Source organism: Quercus suber, unplaced genomic scaffold (genome assembly GCF_002906115.3).
Source record: "Quercus suber isolate HL8 unplaced genomic scaffold, Cork oak 2.0 scaffold_308, whole genome shotgun sequence".
Taxonomy (NCBI): Eukaryota; Viridiplantae; Streptophyta; class Magnoliopsida; order Fagales; family Fagaceae; genus Quercus; species Quercus suber.
In genome coordinates, this window is record NW_027069764.1 from 643,031 (window position 1) to 664,845 (window position 21,815).

At 32.5% G+C, this 21,815-nt stretch overlaps 4 protein-coding genes across 4 annotated transcripts; all 4 read left to right on the plus strand.

Moving 5' to 3' along the window:
- Positions 1–7,090: 7,090 nt before the first annotated feature.
- Positions 7,091–8,695, plus strand: LOC111983284 (UDP-glycosyltransferase 73C12). The gene has a single exon (XM_024014980.2). It carries the CDS (start codon positions 7,140–7,142, stop codon positions 8,616–8,618), a length of 1,479 nt encoding a protein of 492 aa, XP_023870748.1. The 5' UTR covers positions 7,091–7,139; the 3' UTR covers positions 8,619–8,695.
- Positions 8,696–11,120: 2,425 nt separating this feature from the next.
- Positions 11,121–13,193, plus strand: LOC112036411 (UDP-glycosyltransferase 73C11-like). Its single transcript, XM_024069243.2, has one exon. The coding sequence runs from the start codon at positions 11,396–11,398 to the stop codon at positions 12,884–12,886; it is 1,491 nt and encodes a 496-aa protein (XP_023925011.1). The 5' UTR covers positions 11,121–11,395; the 3' UTR covers positions 12,887–13,193.
- Positions 13,194–14,017: 824 nt separating this feature from the next.
- On the plus strand, positions 14,018–16,003 carry LOC111984523 (UDP-glycosyltransferase 73C5-like). Its single transcript, XM_024016188.2, has one exon. The coding sequence runs from the start codon at positions 14,090–14,092 to the stop codon at positions 15,572–15,574; it is 1,485 nt and encodes a 494-aa protein (XP_023871956.1). The 5' UTR covers positions 14,018–14,089; the 3' UTR covers positions 15,575–16,003.
- A 2,429-nt stretch (positions 16,004–18,432) lies between these two features.
- Positions 18,433–20,474, plus strand: LOC111982929 (UDP-glycosyltransferase 73C11). Its single transcript, XM_024014575.2, has one exon. The coding sequence runs from the start codon at positions 18,771–18,773 to the stop codon at positions 20,235–20,237; it is 1,467 nt and encodes a 488-aa protein (XP_023870343.1). The 5' UTR covers positions 18,433–18,770; the 3' UTR covers positions 20,238–20,474.
- The last annotated feature ends 1,341 nt before the right edge of the window (positions 20,475–21,815 follow it).

Sequence of the window (21,815 nt, forward strand, 5' to 3'; positions counted from 1 at the left end):
GGGGGTGTTGGGGGGTGGAGCAATCAAGTGCATTTTAAATATAGCAAGCAGCTATGCAACAACTTGACAGTACATCTTTGTTGCATAATGGTTAGTATTTATCACTGATACAAATTCTTTGTACCACTTTTTCCATCTTCTCATCCAAAAAAAAAAAAAAACTATTTTGTCATTATGGTAACTAAATTTATGGTCTGCCATTTTTATTGTTAAAAACTCACCATTTTTGCTTTCTATCAAGGACAAAATTTTGCTACCAAATTAGTTGTAGCCTAAGATTACAACTTTACTCAATATTTTTTTATTGGAGGTGAATTTTGACAAATTTATCATTGGATTACATTTTCTTCTTATATCCTTTATGCTTGCAAAATTTCTAGAAAATTATAGGTCAATAAATTGTTTAAATTGCAAACTTCTGTAGTTTAAAATTGTGCAAAATAATATTTGATTGGCACAAAATTTGACATGTGTATTAAGAGAGTAGAGAATATATAATCTAACGATTAGATTATCAAAATATGTAGTAATGTTAATTTTTTTAAAGGAAGTTGTAACCTTAAGCTAAAACCAATTTTGTAGCTAAACTCTTTCTTTCTATTAATGGTATATTCATTTCTCATATATTCTAAAGTTTTTTAGTGTGTATTTGTTAATAAGTTGAGATATACACAGTTAATTTGGTCCTTGAAAATTTTAGAATGTATCAACCGTGTCATATATATACTTAGAAAATTATTATAGGTGTTATGTCAATGAACTACGAAAACGATAGTTCATAAGTTCAATATGGGAATTGATAAAGCATTTACAATTTTTATTGTTTAACATTTTGTTGTACTTTTTAAGTCATACTACTCACATATGGAAATTTTGAATATTTGTTTTTTCGTTAAGTGAAAAATGAAATTAGTAGATGAGATTTATGTGTTAGTCCCAAACTTTTCTTAAAATGGACCTAAGTGGACTGAATAGGCCAAAGTAAACTAAATTAGACCAAAATGGACTGAATTGACCCTAATGGACAGAAATGGATGGAATTGGACCAAAATAAACCAAAGTAGACCGAAATGGACCAAATAGACCTAAATGGACTACAGTGAACCGAAATGAAATGAATTGACCAAAGTGGACTGAATTGGACCAAATAGACCGAAAATTAACCAAAATGGATGGAATGGACCAAAATGCTATGTTGATGTTGCTCAATAAGAGTAAATCAACAGTTAATGATATGCTTTAATTTTTAGATATTATATAAATTAGTTTGGGCAGCACGTGCAAGGCACGTGCTAGCCATGGAAAAAAAAAAGTAGTGATTAGGATAAATTTTAGATTTTATTTGTATCACAAAATAAAGATATAAATCATTTGATTTTTTTTAAATACATAGAGATTTACATTAATCAAAAGAAACGTTAATTTTAAGAATTTTAATAATTATGTCATAAAAAGTTAATCTCATTCGTATAAGACCGTGATAGATCCTAGTCCAATATTTTATTATTTTGTTTTGACCTATAACTTTCACCTCAATAGTTGTGAATATATTGTAATAACAACAAAATGCCATAACATTTTTAGTTGTGCTAGATCTCGGTATAATATTTTATTTTATTTTGACCCATAAGGAATTGACACATGCGTCACAACATTTTCATAATATCTCTATGTATACATTGTACTTAATTACAGTGTAAGTTTATATTGTAGACACAAAAAAGTTGGCAAATTTTGTACACATTTACAAAATTTGTACAAAATTTACCCTTTTTTGTGCAAATGTGTATAAGATTAACCACTTTTGTGTATTTATAATGTAAACTTTCATTGCAAGTACAAAGTAAACATATAAAAATCTTAAAAAAAAAAAAAAAACAGGGGGGGGTGGGGGTGTTGCGGGGTGGAGCAATCAAGCGCATTTTAAATATAGCAAGCAGCTATGCAACAACTTGACAGTACATCTTTGTTGCATAATGGTTAGTATTTATCACTGATACAAATTCTTTGTACCACTTTTTCCATCTTCTCATCCAAAAAAAAAAAAAAACTATTTTGTCATTATGGTAACTAAATTTATGGTCTGCCATTTTTATTGTTAAAAACTCACCATTTTTGCTTTCTATCAAGGACAAAATTTTGCTACCAAATTAGTTGTAGCTTAAGATTACAGCTTTACTCAATATTTTTTTATTGGAGGTGAATTTTGACAAATCTATCATTGGATTACATTTTCTTCCTATATCCTTCATGCTTGCAAAATTTCTAGAAAATTATAGGTCAATAAATTGTTTAAATTGCAAACTTTTGTAGTTTAAAATTGTGCAAAATAATATTTGATTGGCACAAAATTTGACATGTGTATTAAGAGAGTAAAGAATATATAATCTAACGATTAGATTATCAAAATATGTAGTAATGTTAATTTTTTTAAAGGAAGTTGTCACCTTAAGCTAAAACCAATTTTGTAGCTAAACTCTTTCTTTCTATTAATGGTATATTCATTTCTCATATATTCTAAAGTTTTTTAGTGTGTATTTGTTAATAAGTTGAGATATACACAGTTAATTTGGTCCTTGAAAATTTTAGAATGTACCAACCGTGTCATATATATACTTAGAAAATTATTATAGGTGTTATGTCAATGAACTGGTATACTACGAAAACGATAGTTCATAAGTTCAATATGGGAATTGATAAAGCATTTACAATTTTTATTGTTTAACGTTTTGTTGTACTTTTTAAGTTATACTTCTCACATATGGAAATTTTGAATATTTGTTTTTTTGTTAAGTGAAAAATGAAATTAGTAGATGAGATTTATGTGTTAGTCCCAAACTTTTCTTAAAATGGACCTAAGTGGACTGAATAGGCCAAAGTAAACTAAATTAGACCAAAATGGACTGAATTGACCCTAATGGACAGAAATGGATGGAATTGGAGCAAAATAAACGAAAGTGGACCGAAATGGACCAAATAGACCTAAATGGACTACAGTGAACCGAAATGAAATGAATTGACCAAAGTGGACTGAATTGGACCAAATAGACCGAAAATTAACCAAAATGCTATGTTGATGTTGCTCAATAAGAGTAAATCAACAGTTAATGATATGCTTTAATTTTTAGATATTATATAAACTAGTTTGGGCAGCACGTGCAAGGCACGTGCTAGCCATGGAAAAAAAAGTAGTGATTAGGATAAATTTTAGATTTTATTTGTATCACAAAATAAAGATATAAATCATTTGATTTTTTTTTAAATACATAGAGATTTACATTAATCAAAAGAGACATTAATTTTAAGAATTTAAATAATTATGTCATAAAAAGTTAATCTCATTCGTATAAGACCGTGACAGATCCTAGTCCAATATTTTATTATTTTGTTTTAACCTATAACTTACACCTCAATAGTTGTGAATATATTGTAATAACAACAAAATGCCATGACATTTTTAGTTGTGCTAGATCTTGGTATAATATTTTATTTTATTTTGACTCATAAGGAATTGACACATGCGTCACAACATTTTCATAATATCTCTATGTATACATTGTACTTAATTACAGTGTAAGTTTATATTGTAGACACAAAAAAAGTTGGCAAATTTTGTACATATTTACAAAATTTGTACAAAATTTACCCTTTTTTGTGCAAATGTGTATAAGATTAACCACTTTTGTGTATTTATAATGTAAACTTGCATTGCAAGTACAAAGTAAACATATAAAAATATTTAAAAAAAAACAAAAACAAAGCTCAAACCAACTGGCATACTTGAAAGGGGGGGGGGGGAAAAAAGAAAAAAAAAAGNTGATTTGGTTTCGTGAGCCACTTTTTTTTTTTCCCCCAAGTTTTGAACAATAACTACAGTGCCACTTCTACAATAGCTACGGTTTTTTTTTTTTTTAAAGTAATTGGTTTGTGTTTTTTTTTTTCCTTTTAAATATTTAGGTAAGCTAATATATATATGTATACTAACAAAACACATTTTATAATATTTTCACAATTATTGACGTGCGTGAATGCGCTAAAACACTGTAGATACAAGACTTTGGTTTCGTGAGCCACTTTTTTTTTTTCCCAAGTTTGGAACAGTAACTACAGTGCCACGTGGCACTATAGCTACAGTAGTTACAGTTTTTTTTTCCTTTTAAATATTTATGCAAGCTGGTATATATATTATTATACTGATACAACAAATTTCATAATATTTTCACAATTGTTGACATGTCAATTTCTTACAAGTTAAAATAAAATAATAAAATATGAGACTATGACCAATCACAACTAAAATAAATGTTTTGAGAAAATGTACAACACTTATTGTGTAGTGCTTTTAGTTTATTCAATTGGCACGATAGCTACAGTGCCTAAAGGTTTTTTTTTTTTTTCCAGTAATCGGTTTGTGTTTTTTTTTTTTTTAAATATTTATGTAAGCTAGTATATATATTGTTATACTGACATAACAAATTTCACAATATTTTTCACAATTATTGATGTGTCAATTTCTTTCAAGTCGAAATAAAATAATAAAATATAAGACTATGACTAACCACAACTAAAAATAAATGTTTGAGAAAATGTTACAACACTTATTGTGTAATGTTTTTGGTTTATTCAACTGGCACGTTAGCTACAGTGCCTAGTTTTTTTTTTTTTTTTTAATATATATGTAAGATGGTATATATATTGTTATACTGACACAACAAATTTCACAATATTTTCACAATTATTAACTTGTCAATTTCTTACAAGTCGAAATAAAATATGAGACTGTAACCAACCACAACTAAAAATAAATGTTTTGAGAAAATGTTATAACACTTATTGTTATCACAATATTTTCACAATTGTTGAGATCTCAGTTTCTTATGATCAAATAAAAAAATGCTAAGTCCACAGCATTTTAACATTAATTTCTACATTGCCTAAAGTTTTTTTTTTTTTTTTTTCCAAGTTTCGGATTTTTTTTAAAAATATTTATGTAAGCTGGCATATCTATTAACTATATAAAAAGAGAAAAAGCCTCACGAATAGTGTTTTTTTTTGGTTTATTCAATTAGTGAGGTACACTTTTATATACTAGCTTACATAAATATTAAAAAGAAAAAAAAAAAAAACACAAACCGATTATTGATGAAAAAAAAAAAAAACTTTAGGCACTGTAGCTACAGTGTTGGTAACTAAACCAAAAGCATTGTTGTAGCTACAGTGCTACAACGCTTTGTTGTGTTAGTATAACAATATATATACCAGCTTACATAAATATTTAAAAAGAAAAAAAAAAACACACACACACACACACACACACAAACCGATTATTTGGGAAAAAAAAAGCTTTAGGCACTGTAGCTACAGTTTCGGTCAATAATTGTGAAAATATTGTGAAATTTGTTGCGTCAGTATAACAATATATATACCAGCTTACATAAATATTTAAAAGAAATTTTTTTTTTAAGGACTGTAGCTATGGTGCTGGTTAACTAAACCAAAAGCACTGTATATAAAGAAAAAAGAAAAGACAAAAAAACAAAAAGCACAAAACAAATCGAAGAAAAAAAAGAAAAAAGAAAAAAGGAAAAGAAAAAAAAAAAGGACTCACGAAACCAAAGCACTGTTGCCGCTTCAGTGCTTGCACAACGCAAACACACTGAGTGCACAGTGCCAAAGTAATGTAGCGGCATACCAAAATGACACTGTAGATGAACAGTGCAAACTGTAGCAGCATTGCCGCTTTTCACAAAATATTTATTTTCAGTTGTGGTTGGTCACAATTTCATATTTTATTATTTTATTTTGACTTATAAGAAATTGACACTTTAATAATTGTGAAATTTGTTATGTCAGTACAACAATATATATAAAAGGAAAAAAATACAAACAGAAGACTGAAAAAAGAAAAAAGAAAAAGAAAAAAAAAAGGGTTACCTCACTAAAGCACTTTTGCCACTACAGTGCTTGCACAATGCAAACACACTAAGTGCATAGTGCCGAAGCACTGTAGCGCAGCATAGCCGCTTTTATATATAAAGATATAAATGTTATATGGGGAATTTTCTTTTGAGAATTTTTATTTTTTAAAACATTTTGATGCAATTTTTCAATTATACAGGGAATTGATAAAACAGGAAATTTGGCAATCTTTACCATCAAAATCAACCGTGTCACCCATAGTGGTTTGTATATGTCTATAGTTATGAGTGATTCGAAGTTAGAGATGATGAATTTGCACAATAATGCGATAGTTAGAATGGAAAGAGAGATTTAAATCCAAAATGTTTTGAAAATAAGATGCCAACCAGTTGTCATGTTAATTTGGCACTAATGAGTTCCAATCTCTCTTACAGCAGCCCACCATTTTGGCTATGTTTTTCTTGATAAAATTAAATAGGTGTCCACTGTCCCGTGCCCACTGGCCGCGCCAAAAAAGTAAATAAATAGACAACCCAAAAAAAAGAAGTAAATAAATAAAATGGTTGTCGTTTTCTCAAAAACGGTTTGAATTACTTTCCAAAAACCGTTTCGTTTTGTCATTTTGCTCTCCAAAACCATTGACGGAAGGCAAAAGCAGCCAACCCTCTTTAACTCGGTGGTCCGTTCTCTACTTTCTTTAGCATTGTTCCTTTCAAGCTACTGCCTTCAGTATTCAATGGAGATGGCAAAGGGTTATTATTATTATTATTATCCACAAGAAACTACTTCTAAGTTCTACCTATGAGGTCCACATCGAATAAACCAATTAATATGCTTATGCATTCTCTTGCATCACAAGCAAAACTTACTCAATAAAGAGAAGCTTATCTAGTATTATATATGTATGTATGTATGTGTCGGTCAATTAATTTGTCTACCTCTAGATCATGCCCATGGCTTCTCAATCCCAACCGCTTCACTTTATTTTGTTTCCTCTCATGGCTCGCAGAAGTAAACTGTATCCACAGAATGACAGCCCGCAGAAGTAAACTGTATCCACAGAATTGTAAGTTCTATCTCTAACCTCATCATCTCCGAATAAGCCAAAATGCTTATGTAGGCTCTTACATCATAAGCAGGTGCCATGTCTTTTGTCATATTTAAAAGAAACTAGGAGCCTACTTTATGGAACAAACTCTCAGTCTATCCCCCCAATTGCCATGGCTTCCCAAGCCCACCAGATTCACTTTGTCTTGTTTCCTTTAATGGCCCAAGGCCACATGATCCCCATGATGGACATTGCTAGACTGTTAGCTCAACAAGGTGTGATAATCACTGTAATCACAACCCCACATAACGCAACCCGTTTCGAAACGATTCTTGCTCGTGCTGTCGACTCTGGGCTCCAAATCCACGTAATTCAACTCGAGTTTCCAAGTGAAGAAGCAGGATTACCAAAAGGGTGTGAGAATATCGACATGCTACCTTCGCCAGACTTGATCTTTAATTTCTTCACTGCAACTTGCATGCTGCAACAGCCAGTTGAGAAATTGTTCGAAAGGCTGACACCCCGGCCAAGATGCATCATCTCTGACATGACTTTGCCATGGACAATGAATCTTGCTAGCAAGTTTCATATTCCAAGGATTTCTTTCCATGGAACATGTTGCTTCTGTCTCTTTTGCATGCGTAGTTTGTACATTTCCAAGCTTCTTGAGAGTATATCCTCCGAAACTGAGTACTTTGTTCTGCCTGGCTTGCCTGACCAGATTGAAATTAAAGTAACAAAAGCCCAGTTACCGGGAGCCCGCGCTACAAGACTGAAAGATTTTAACGTACAAATGATGGAAGCTGAAATGGCATCCTATGGGATAATTATGAATACATTTGAAGAGTTGGAGCCTTGGTATATCAAAGAGTACAAGAAGGCAAGAATGGACAAAGTTTGGTGTGTTGGCCCTGTCTCACTATGCAACAAAAACGACTTGGATAAGGCTCAGAGAGGGAACAAGGCCTCAATTGATGAGCACCAGTGCTTGAAATGGCTTGATTCAAGGGAACCAAACTCTGTAGTCTACGCTTGCCTTGGAAGCCTTTGCAATCTAATATCTTCCCAATTGATAGAGCTTGGGTTGGCCTTAGAAGCATCAAAAAGACCATTCATTTGGGTTATAAAGGGGGGAGATAAGTTGCAAGAATTGGAAAATTGGATTGCAGAAGACCAATTTGAGGAAAGGATCAAAGAAAGAGGCCTTATAATTCGAGGTTGGGCGCCGCAAGTACTTATACTGTCACACCCTGCTATTGGAGGGTTCCTAACACATTGTGGTTGGAATTCAACTTTAGAGGGGATATGTGCAGGCATTCAAATGCTTACTTGGCCCTTATTTGCAGACCAATTTTTGAATGAGAAATTTGTTGTACAAGTACTAAAAATTGGTTTTAGTATTGGGGTTGAGGATCCTTTGAAGTGGGGGGAGGAGGAGAAGATTGGTGTGTTGGCGACAAAGGAAGACATTAAGATGGCCATAGATAGGCTGATGGATGAAGGAGAGGAAAGAGAAGCAAGACAAAAAAGAGCCAAAGAGCTCAGTCAGATAGCAAAGGGAGCTGTGGAAGAAGGGGGGTCTTCTGATGTCAACATAAAACTTCTAATCGAACATATCGTGGAACAAGCAAGTGGTGGAAATCCAAACTAATGTATCAATGTAAAAGTCACGGAGGGATTTTCTTCATTTCATTTTTAACTGCTTTTTGCTGTCCGTTATATTACCAAGTTTTTTTTTTTTTTTAAATATTAGCAAGTTTTGTAACTTAGGTATCACAACTAGCGCATCCTAGTCTCAAAGGATATTCCTAGTAGTCTATCACCGACAGTGACATCATAGTTGGTATTTGCTATGAGGTTGGAAAGAAGCTCTTTTATGCATATCCGAAATATGAGATTAAATTCTATAAGGATGAGATGTAGAACTCATGTTTTACACCATCTAATAAGTGATTGCCACATCAGCATTTTACTTAAAATTCAATACATCTTACCATACTTAATAACATCTTGAAAGATTTCCAATTTGGTTGGATTTATATATGGATATTAGAATTGATTGAGTGTGATTGTGTTTATTCTTAAATATGTGATAAGATGATATGACATGTTGAGATTGAAGGGGTAAAACATGAGTTTTACACCACATCCTTATAGAATTTAATCTCCCGAAATATACATTATAAGCGTCATGAGTCATGTAATTTTCCGACATTGCTTAATTCTCCCATATAAAAAAACTTGAATTCAAATCCACTCTCCCATTTTTTGTAAAAAAAAAAAAATGGGGCAATCAAGTGCAATTTAAATATAGCATGCGGCTATGCAACAGCTTGACAGGACATCTTTGTTGTATAACGGTTAGTATTTATCATTGATACAAATTTTTTGTACCACATTCTCCATATTCTCATCCAAAAAAAAAAAAAAAAAAACAACTATTTTGTCATTATGGTAACTAAATTTATGGTTTGCAATTTTTATTGCTAAAAACTCCACTATTTTTGCTTTCTATTAAGGACAAAATTTTGCTACCAAACTTTACTCAATATCTTTTTATTGGATGGTGAATTTTGACAAATCTACCATTGGATTACATTTTCTTCTTATATCTTTCATGCTTACAAACTTTCTAGAAAATTATAGATTAATAGCTATGTCATTAATAAATTGTTTAAATTGCAAATTTTTGTAGTTTAAAATTATGCAAAATAATATTTGATTGGCATAAAATTTGACATATGTATTAAGAGCATAACCAATATACAATCCAATGGTTAGATTATTAAAATATGTAGTAATATGTTAATTTTTTTTAAAGAAAGTTGTAACCTTAAGCTACAACCAATTTTGTTGCTAAACTCCGTCTTCTATTAATGGTATATTCATTTCTTATATATTCTAAACTTTTTTAGTGTGTATTTGTTAATAAATTGAGATATACACACTTAAGTTAATTTAGTCCTTGAAAATTTTAAAATGTACCAACCGCGTCATATATATATACTTAGAAAAGTATTATAGGTGTTATGTCAATGAACTGGTATACTGCGAAAATGATACTTCATAAGTTCAATATGGGAATTGATAAAGCATTTACAATTTTTATTGTTTAACGTTTTGACGTACTTTTTAAGTTATGCTAGTCATATATGGAAATTTTGAATATTTTTTTTTTGTTAAGTGAAGAATGATATTAGTAGATGAGATTTATGTGTTAGTCCCAAACTTTTCTTAAAATGGACTTAAGTGGACTGAATAGACTAAAGTAGACTGAATAAGACCAAAATGGACCGAATTAACCCCAATGAATAGAAATAGACTGAATTGGACCAAAATAAACCAAAGTGGATCCAAATGGACTAAATAGACCAAAATGGACTACAGTGAACCGAAATGCATTGAATTGACCAAGGTGGACCGAATTGGACCAAATGGACCGAAATTGACCAAAATGGACGGAATGGACCAAAATGCTATGTTGATGTTGCTCAATGGGAGTATATCAACAATTAATGCTATGCTTTAGTTTTTAGATATTATATAAATATAGATGTTATATGGGGAATTTTCTTTTGAGAATTTTTTATTGTTTAAAACATTTTAATGCAATTTTTCAATTATATAGGGAATTGATAAAACAAGAATTTTGGCAATTTTTAGTGCCAAAATCAACCGTGTCATCCCATAGTAATTTGTATATGTTTATAGTTATGAGTGATTCGGAGTATAGTGGTTTGTATATGTTTATAGTTATGAGTGACTCGGAGTTAGAGATGATGAATTAGTACAATAATGCAATAGATAGAATGAAAAGAGAGATTTAAATCCAAAATGTTTTGAAAATAAGATGCCAACCAGTTGTCATGTTATAATTTGGCACTAAAGAGTTCCAAATTTCTCTCTTAAAGCAGCCCACCATTTTGGCTTTGTTTTTCTTGATAAAATTAAATGGGTGTCCACTGTCCCGTGCCCACTGGCCACGCCTAAAAAGTTAAATAAATAGACAACCCAAAAAAAAAAAAAGTAAATAAATAAAATGGTTGTCGTTTTCTCAAAAACGGTTTGTCTTATTTTCCAAAAACCGTTTCGTTTTGTCATTTTGCTCTCCAAAACCAATGACGGAAGGCAAAAGCAACCAGCCCTCTTTAACTCGGTGGTCCGTTCTCTACTTTCTTTAGCATTGTTCCTTTCAAGCTACTGCCTTCAGTATTCAATGGAGATGGCAAAGGGTTATTATTATTATTATTATTATCCACAAGAAACTACTTCTAAGTTCTACCTATGAGGTCCACATCGAATAAACCAATTAATATGCTTATGTATTCTCTTGCATCACAAGCAAAACTTACTCAATAAAGAGAAGCTTATCTGGTATTATATATATGTATGTATGTGTCGGTCACTTAATTTGTCTACCTCTAGATCATGCCCATGGCTTCTCAATCCCAACAGCTTCACTTTATTTTGTTTCCTCTCATGGCTCAAGGCCACATGATTCCTATGATAGACATTGCCAAATTGTTGGCACAAAGAGGTGTGGTTGTCACCGTGATCACCACAACACATAACGAAGCCCGTTTCGAAACATGTTTAGCTCGTGCTATTGAATCTGGGCTCCAAATCCGAGTGATCCCACTTGAATTTCCATGTGAAGAGGCAGGAATACCAGAAGGGTGTGACAATCTTGACAAGCTGCCTTCATTAGAGTTGGGCACGAATTTCTTCACTTCAACATGCATGCTACATCAGCCAGTGGAAGATTTGTTTGAGAAGCTGACACCACAGCCAAGCTGCATAATCTCCGACATGTGCTTGCCGTGGACAAGTGATATTGCTCGCAAATTTCACATTCCAAGGATTTCTTTCCTCGGAGGAAGTTGCTTTTGTCTCTTGTGCTTTCACAATTTACGTGTTCACAAGGCTCAAGAGAAGGTATCCTCCGAGTCAGAGTATTTTGTCGTGCCTGGCTTGCCTGACCATGTTGAATTTACTAAATCCCAAATACCTTTTCCTAGAGATTCAAGAATGAAGAAACTTAGTGAGCAAATAGCAGCAGCTGACTCAGCCTCATATGGGATCATTGTAAATACTTTCGAAGAGTTGGAATCAGCATATGTCAAAGAATACAAGAAAGCATGGGAAGATAAAGTCTGGTGTGTTGGCCCTGTTTCGCTTTGCAATAAGGATCGCTTAGATATGACTGAGAGAGGTAACAAGGCCTCTATTGAAGAGTATCAATGCATGAAGTGGCTTGATTCTCAGGAGCCCTGTTCTGTAGTCTATGTCTCCCTTGGAAGCCTATGTAACCTAACACCTTCGCAATTGATAGAGCTTGGGTTGGGTTTAGAAGCGTCAAACAGACCATTCATTTGGGCTATAAGGGAAGGAAATGAGTCAAAAGAATTGGAAAAGTGGGTTTTGGAAGAGAGGTTTGAAGAAAGGATCAAAGGGAGAGGCCTTTTGATTTGGGGTTGGGCTCCACAGTTACTCATATTATCAAATCCTTCAGTTGGAGGGTTCTTAACACATTGTGGTTGGAATTCAACCATAGAAGCAATATGTGCTGGGGTGCCAATGCTAACTTGGCCACTATATGGAGACCAGTTTATCAATGAGAAATTAATAGTGCAAGTACTAAAAATTGGTGTGAGGGTTGGGGTGGAGGATCCTTTACAGTGGGGTGAGGAGGACAAGATTGGGGTGTTGATGAAGAAGGAAGATGTTAAGGAGGCCATAGACAGGCTAATGGATGAAGGAGAGGAAAGAGAAGAGAGGAGGAAAAGGACTAGAGAGCTTGGGGAGATTGCGAAGATAGCTGTTGAATTTGGGGGATCTTCTTACCTGAACTTGACACTGCTAATTCAAGATATATGCAACAAGCAGAATATGGCAAATCAGTCTAACACACTTCTATAAGTGATGGCCATCTAATGTGAAGTGCACAATTTCTTGTAGGTAATTTGTTTACATCATAGCTGATGCTTATCCTAGATATGAAAGAAGATTACAGTGCAATAATCTTTCACTTCCCATTGTTTCACCAACAAGTACTTAGTGCCATAGTCATATACTCAAATTATTAAAAAGAACTTTACGTTTTTTTTTTTGGGATCTGGGTTTTGTTTTTTTTTGTTAGGTGACAACTGGCATAATCTTTTTTATTTTTATTTATTTATTTATTTTTATTCATCAATTGGCATAATCTTAGTTCGGTGTGTTCACATCTATCAATTATAAAACATACTTGTTGTAAATCTTGTTCAATTCAACATTAAGTTTGCTCCACGTAATGTTAGTTGGGTCCCCTTAATTAATGAGTAGATTGAAATTTATTATGGAATCAATTGACTTTTTATGGGGAGTTGAACCATTTTTAGCCATGAATTTTTTTTTTATATAATTAAAATGCTTACTAGGTATTTAAAAAATACAAAATATTTTTTAATATTATTTTAATAGTCACATCAATATTTAATATGCTAATTGTACACTTTGTCTACTATGTAACAATTTTTATTAGTGAGATGATGATAAAGACCTAAATAAAATGCATTTTTATTTTAAAGACTAAATATAGTAAAATTAAAAAGTAAGGACCAAAATGAAAATATAGTCAAAAGGTAGAGAACAAAAATACATTTCTACCTTTTTATTTATTTATAATTAGTTTCTTGTGTGTACAAAGCACCCATTAATCAAAACCTCGCTAATTAAAATATAGGACCCCATTCAACTCCATATTAAGGGCACAATTAGCTTATAAACAAATCATTTCCTTAAAAGCAGTAGCCTTAAACATTGGCAATTTGCTTCTATAAAAAAAAAAAAGGAGAAGAAAGAAAGAAAGACTGGCAATCAATTGCAACTTGCTCTTCTTCAGCGACCAAAACACGAAGCCAAAAGACATAAAAGTCATGGTCGACATATAAAAGCATGATATTGTATATTAGTCATCGGTATGCTCATCACGTACGTCATCTGCACGATTAGCAGATAATATAAACAAGTAATAAGAATAATACTAAAGAGGCACAAAAAGAACCTCTATAGTATTATTCATCTAATAAACTTGAACCTCAGCCATTTCAATTTCTCCAACACTAGCTCACAAAAACATCAATGGCATTTCAATCCCACCAGCTTCACTTTGTTATGGTACCGCTACCGTGCCCAGGACACCTTATTCCCACAACTGACATGGCCAGACTATTTGCACAACGTGGTGTTATCATCACGATTGTAACCACACCTCTTAATGTCATCCGAATCAAATCAATCATCAACCGTGCCATTGATTCTGGACTCCCTATTCGACTAGTCCAACTCCAGTTGCCACTCCATGAGGCTGGCTTGCCAGAAGGATGTGAAAACATCGATACAGTCCCCTCGCGTGGCTTATTTAGGAACTTCTTTGATGCTGTTAGTAAGCTACAACAACCACTAGAACAATTACTCGAAGAGATGGAACCTAGTCCAAGCTGCATAATAGCTGATAAGAATCTTGCTTGGACAGGTGACATTACTACCAAGTTTCATATACCAAGAATTTTATTTGATGGAACAAGTTGTTTTAATCTCTTATGTGGTCATAGTATACTTGCATCCAAGGTCAATGAGAGTGCTAGTGTCTCTGATTTAGAGCCTTTTGTTGTTCCTGGTTTGCCTGATCGAATTGAATTAACTAGAGCACAGTTACCTACGAACTTGAATACAAGCTTGAAGGATTTCAAAGATCTTCATGAAAAGATAAATGCTTCTGAAGAAGGAGCTTATGGGGTGGTGGTTAATAGTTTTGTTGAATTGGAACCAGAATATGTTAAAGGGTATCGCAAGGCAAAGGGAGATAAAGTTTGGTGTATTGGGCCGGTGTCACTTTCCAACAAGGCAGACTTGGACAAGGCTCAGAGAGGTAACAAGTCCTCAATTGATGAAAACCAGTGCCTCAACTGGCTTGACTTGTGGCCTCAGAACTCTGTTGTTTATGCTTGTCTTGGAAGTCTTTCTCGCCTTACATTGTTACAACTGATAGAGCTTGGGTTAGGCTTAGAAGCGTGTGAACAGCCATTCATCTGGGTGATTAGAGAAGATAAAAATGGGGAGATTGAGAAGTGGATAATTGAGGATGGCTTTGAAGAGAGGACAAAAGGGAGGGGCCTCTTGATCCGGGGTTGGGCTCCACAAGTACTAATCTTGTCACACCCTGCAATTGGAGGATTTTTGACACATTGTGGTTGGAATTCAATGCTAGAAGCGGTTTGTTCTGGTGTGCCAATGGTAACATGGCCTATGTTTGCTGACCAATTTTTTAATGAGAAGTTAGTTGTTCAAGTACTGAAGATTGGTGAGAAAGTGGGGGCTGAAATTGCTATTCCTTTAGGGGATGAAGAGAAGTTTGGGATATTGGTGAAGAGGGAGGAAGTTAGGGATGCTTTAGGAAAGATAATGACTGAAGGGAAAGAAAGGGAAGATAGACGAGAGAGAGCAAGAAAGCTTGCAGAGATGGCAAAAATAGCAATAGAAGAAGGAGGGTCTTCTTACCTTGACATTGCATTGTTAATTGAAGATATTAGGAAACTATCCATGGGACTTAAGCCTAAGTCATGAGACATTTGTGGCTGCACTATCCAAAATATAAGTAGCTTGCGAACTTTCCTTTTTTTTTTTTTTTTGGTTGTGATCATAACTCATTATCAACTTGTTGCCTTCATTTGTTGGTGTAATATTATAACTTATTAGATAGAACATATGTACAATTCTGTAGGTGCAGTGACTTATAATTTTGAATTAAATTTAAACATGTGTATTGAATTTAAAATTTTTATTGGGAAAGATAAAATTGTTTGCTCTGCATTGTCAATGTAGTCATGAATTTGAAATTAATTGGAAACTAAATGTCCTACACCTAAAAGTTGTAACTAAGTTTTATCCTATAATAACTTTTATTAGGCCTATTGGCTAATATTGAAGGGTTCACCACTAGCATCCCAAATATGTAAGTGTCACTATTTATGATAAGGTATGAATATGATCCTTTTCCATTAATTATAATCATCTAAAACAAAAAAAAAACAAAAAAAACTCTATCTTCTTATTTATCTTAAAAAAATTATCCTCTCAATCTGTTATAAAATGGAGGGACCATCTTATGGATAGAATTTTCTTTTAAATCTTATAAGTGAAGACCAAAATCTTTCTAATCTAGACTGGCAAGTTTTCACTCCAAAATTTGATTCTTATAATCTCATATGTAAACATGGGTGAATATAAAAAATAATAATTAGAAACATATTAAACTTCGTATTGAAGTTGAATACCATACAAATGTTCATTTTTTATATTTTTGTCTACTCTTAAAAAAACTTTGTAACAATATTATTTGGTAGAGTATGGCAAGTTATTCATTTTTGAATACTTAAAGGGGGAAAAAAGAAGAATACTATATTTTCTTACTTCTTTAATGTAATTTATGTTATTGTGATAAAATGAATTTATATAATGTTTACATTTTTCAAATAAGTCATGAAAATTTAGTTGTTATGAAAATATATTGAAAATGAACAATTAATTTTTTAGAATACGATAAAATGATCCATTGAAATTTGTATATGAATTTTTTTTTAAATCATAATTTTTACAAGAATTAATAATGAGTTTGGTAAGAAATTTTGTATTAACAGTTTAAGATGGACAAGAGTCAGTTTTATATGGTTTAAGAGTAAGTTAATTAAAAAGAAGACTTGGTATAAAATTAAATTAGAGTATATAAAATCTAACTAGAATTTTAGATATTTTATTTTTCCTTCACTTTGATGTATTATATAGATTTATAAGAACCCAAGAAGCACCTTTTACTCTGCAAGTAACCCGCCAGTAATTATTATACGTGACCACCTGGTACCCTGGCCAATAGCCTTAAATCAATAAATGATTATTGTCATTTTTCAATGAGAATTCAGCTCTTTACCTCTCTTTTGAGACATTAGGTAGTCAAAGAATTCTTTACCCAAAAATATTCACACCCCTTTTCTTTTTCTCTGTTGCGGTGTGTCCAAGTGAGATGCCATATATATGAATGAAAGATGTTTTTCTTCTTGAGAAGTTTGAAAGAAGTTGATATACTTTTCTCATATTTTCTAAATCATCTTTTTATTTTATTTTGTCTTTATAATATTATTATCGATGCAATCCATTTAAATCACATCAGCAACAATGTAACATTTCAGTCTATTTTAATTTAATTCAGCCCATTCAGTTAATTTCAGTCCAGTTTGATCAATTTTGGATTAATTGGGCCGTAAATTGATTCTTTTTTGTATATTTCATTTTCAGTTATGGCTTAAAGATTATTTATTTTTCTTAATTTTTAGGTTGAAATGTATGAATTTTTGTTCTATTTTGGCCAAATTACTCTTTAGTTTTGGGCTAAAAACTACAAATAAAATAGACATTGAAATTAGAGATATGCCCCCCCCCCCCCCAAAAAAGAAATAAAATGATAAAAATTCACGGGATTACCTTAAAATTCAAGTTTCAATAATATAGAAATTATATTTATATTTGGAGAAAAAAATGCTACAATTATAAACCTATATAATATTTTAAACTTAATACCATGATACATGTGTTTCATGGAATGGGAGTATACAAATTTTTTTCAATATTTTTAGAAATGTTCAAATTAGTCAACATATCATGGTACGTTTGAAAAAAGTCATTTTAATAACATCTACTCCATCTATATCACTACGAATTTTTGTTGAATGCAAAATACATTATATGTTCAATTATCTAAAACTTATAAAAATAGAACACAATTTTAAATACAAATTTTACATTTCTTATAAAATAATAATATATTAAATTTTTTCACGTATCGTGTTAGTTTGCAATTAATTTATTTAAAATTTAAGATATGCTTTTCCTATATAAATTTTGGTTTCGGTTTGATTTTTTTTTCCTCAAATTTAAAAGGTTTTAATTTCATCTTTGAAAACTTTAAAAAGTATCAATATTAGATCCTTGAAATTTTAAAAATATATAAATAATTTTTTTCGATTTATCTCTTAGTATATTTATTCTAAGCATCCTACATTTTTAACTCGTAGCTTCACCACTTCATCCATGGGATATATAATCCTTTTAACATCAAACGGACAAAATGATAAAATTGATATCTTTAAAATATTTAAGACTAAATTACAACATTTTAAATTTTGGTGACAAAATGTACAATTCAACCTTGTGCAAAAAAACATTTACCATTATTAGAAATGGCATGTCGATTAGCTATATTCATAATTAGCCCACCACTTTGGTAGTACCCTAATTTTATTTTATTTTTTATAAAATAATTCTGTTAATACATAAAACTGGCTGTCATTCCTCCACAAACGATCCATCGTTTATCGTTGTCACTTTGTCTATTAGTTTTGGCTTTTTTTCCTTAAAATTATGGACAGCAAGCACCCAACTCTCTCTCAATATTCACGACCACCGTGGTCTATTCTCTACTATGATATTTTCTTTGCTCAATCTACATGGGAGAGACGTACACTACTTCAGTTTTCAATCGAGGTGATGGTTCATATTATCCACAAGAAACTATGCAACCTTTGAACCACATAATCTCTCAGAATAAACCAATATGCTTATCAGCTTATGTAAGCTCTGGCATCACCAGTAAGGCGCCAATGGGGTGTCTCTCTAGTTTAAATCTCACTATTATGTACAAGAAAGAGAAGCTTATATGGTAAATAACTGTATTTCAGTCTCTTTATTCGTCTACCCCTAGTTGCTTGCCATGGCTTCTCAATCCCAGCCACTTCACTTTATCTTGTTTCCTCTCATGGCCCAAGGCCACATGATTCCTATGATAGACGTTGCCAAATTGTTGGCACAAAGAGGTGTACCTGTCTCTGTAATCACCACAACGCATAACGCAGCCCGTTTTGAAACAAGTTTAGCTCGTGCTGTTGAATCTGGGCTCCAAATCCAAGTAATCCCGCTTCAATTTCCATGTGAAGAGGCAGGAATACCAGAAGGGTGTGACAATCTTGACAAGCTACCTTCACTAGAATTGGGCACAAAGTTTTTCAGTTCAACTAGCATGCTACAACAGCCAGTGGAAGAGTTATTTGAGAAGCTGGCACCTCGACCAAGCTGCATTATCTCAGACATGACCTTGGCGTGGACAGCTGATATTGCTCTCAAGTTTCACATTCCAAGGATTTCTTTCGTCGGAGTATGCTGCTTCTCTCTCTTGTGCTGGCACAACTTAAGAGCTCACAAGGTTTTCGAGAGGATATCCTCCGAGTCAGAATACATGGTCGTTCCTGGCTTGCCTGACCATGTTGAATTTACTAAATCCCAATTATCTTTTTCCAGAGATTCAAGAATGGAAGAACTTTGTGAGCAAATGGTAGCAACTGACTTAGCATCATCATATGGGGTCATTGTAAATTCCTTTGAGGAGTTGGAGCCAGCATATGTCAAAGAATATAAGAAAGTAAGAGAAGATAAAGTCTGGTGTATTGGCCCTGTTTCACTTTGCAATAAGGACCACTTAGATAAGGCCGAGAGAGGTAACAAGGCCTCCATTGGAGAGCATCAATGCATGAAGTGGCTTGATTCTCAGGAACCCTGCTCAGTAGTCTATGTGTGCCTTGGAAGCCTGTGTAATCTAATACCTTCCCAATTGGTAGAGCTAGGATTGGGGTTAGAAGCATCAAAGAGACCATTCATTTGGGTTATAAAGGGAGAAAATAAGTCAGAAGAGTTGGAAAAGTGGATTTTAGAAGAGAGGTTTGAAGAAAGGATCAAAGGGAGAGGCCTTTTGATTTGGGGTTGGGCTCCACAGTTGCTCATCTTATCACATTCTTCAATTGGAGGGTTCTTAACGCATTGCGGTTGGAATTCAACCATAGAAGCAATATGTGCTGGGGTGCCAATGCTTAGTTGGCCTCTATTTGGGGACCAGTTTCTCAATGAGAAATTAGTAGTACATGTACTAAAAATTGCTGTGAGTGTTGGGGTGGAGGATCCTGTACAGTGGGGTGAGGAAGAGAAGATTGGGGTGTTGGTGAAGAAAGAAGATGTCAAGGGGGCGATAGATAGGCTAATGGATGAAGGAGAGGAAAGAGAAGAGAGGAGGAAACGAGCTAGAGAGCTTGGCGAGGTGGCAAAAAGTTCTGTTGAAGATGGGGGATCTTCTCAACTGAACTTGACATTGCTAATTCAAGATATTTGCAACAATGGTGAATCAGCCTAACACACTTCTATGAGTCACTGAGTTTTTTTTTCCCCTTCATCTCATATCGAAGTGCTTAAGTTTTTATTCTATTGTTGTTTTTACATCATAGCTAGTACTTATCCTTTTTTTTTTCTTTTTCTTTTTTTGGTTGTGTAGCTAGTATTTATCCAAGATATGAAAGAAGATTCATTAAGCATGCATTTACAGTGCAATAATCTTTCACTTTACATTGTTTCATCCACATATATAGCGTCATAGTCCTATACACATATCATTTATATAATATTTAAAAGCTTAAGTGTAACGTTTATTATCACTACAATCTTATTGAGCAATATCAGTGTAGGATTTTAGTTCATTCAATTAGTTCGGTCCATTTAATTCATTTCGGTCTAATTCTATTGAGCAATATCAATGTAGCATTTCAATTTATTCAGTCAGCTCAGTCCATTTGATCCATTTAGGTCCGTTAAGTCCATTGGGTCCATTTCAATCCATTCTCTCTCTCTGAGAGTAGAAGAGAGTGCCTCTATAAATTATAAAGCCCTATCTATAAGATCAAATGTGTAAAGCTAAAGTTGCATGCTCTTAAAGCCCTTAACAAAAGAATGCTATAATGTAGAAGGAATTTACTACTAAATAACTTTAACAATATTATCCAACAACAAAAAATACTTTAATAATATTGATAATTTGGGAGAAGAGGTTTATGTAGAAAAAAAGAGTTACTTCATTGACAATTATGTCACATTCTATGAGTAATGCTAGTAGGTTCATGATAAAATTACATTTTTCTTATATAATATTAAAGTATTGTATTTTTTTTTTTTCAAATATAAGTTATAGATTTACTTATATCTGCTTCCTATTTTTAGGGGAATATCTGCATCCTTTTTAAGTCACTCAAGATGAATAGAGGATGGTCCATTTATAAGGAACATTAGAAACAAATTCCAATTATAAATTACATTATTTAAAAAAATATTTCATCTTATATAATAATTGAATGTAAAATGCATTATGTTTCCTTGTGGGGAAAATCATCTTACAATTTTTTTTTTTTTTGGAGAAAATATTACAAAATTTAAAACACTTTCAAATAACAAATATAAATAGCTTATAAATTTAAAAAATCTAATATATTATATCAACTATACTTTATTAGAAAATAATTGCTTCATTTTAAGAATTATTCGAGACTAACACTTATAAGTCTCATTTACTATTTTCATTTTTCACTTAACAAAAAAAATTTGTCAAATTTTTCTGCACATCGAGTGACTCTGTGACTATTTAACGTGAACTTCATTAATTTCTTTTTCCTTGTTAGGTGAAGATAAAAAGGGGATCGAATCCTTATGACGACCATAATATGGGTTTGAAGTGCCACTTGAAAAGAGATTATATACATACATACATATACATATATATATATATAATATCAATTCAGAAAATAAAATGTCACTTATGTTAATATTTTTAATGTTACAAGTTAGATTTTTAGTGTTGACCCTCCAATAAAAATTTCCATATAATTTGGATTTTATTTGCATTGTATGCTATAGTTGAAACTGAAATAATTGCTGACAAGCTATT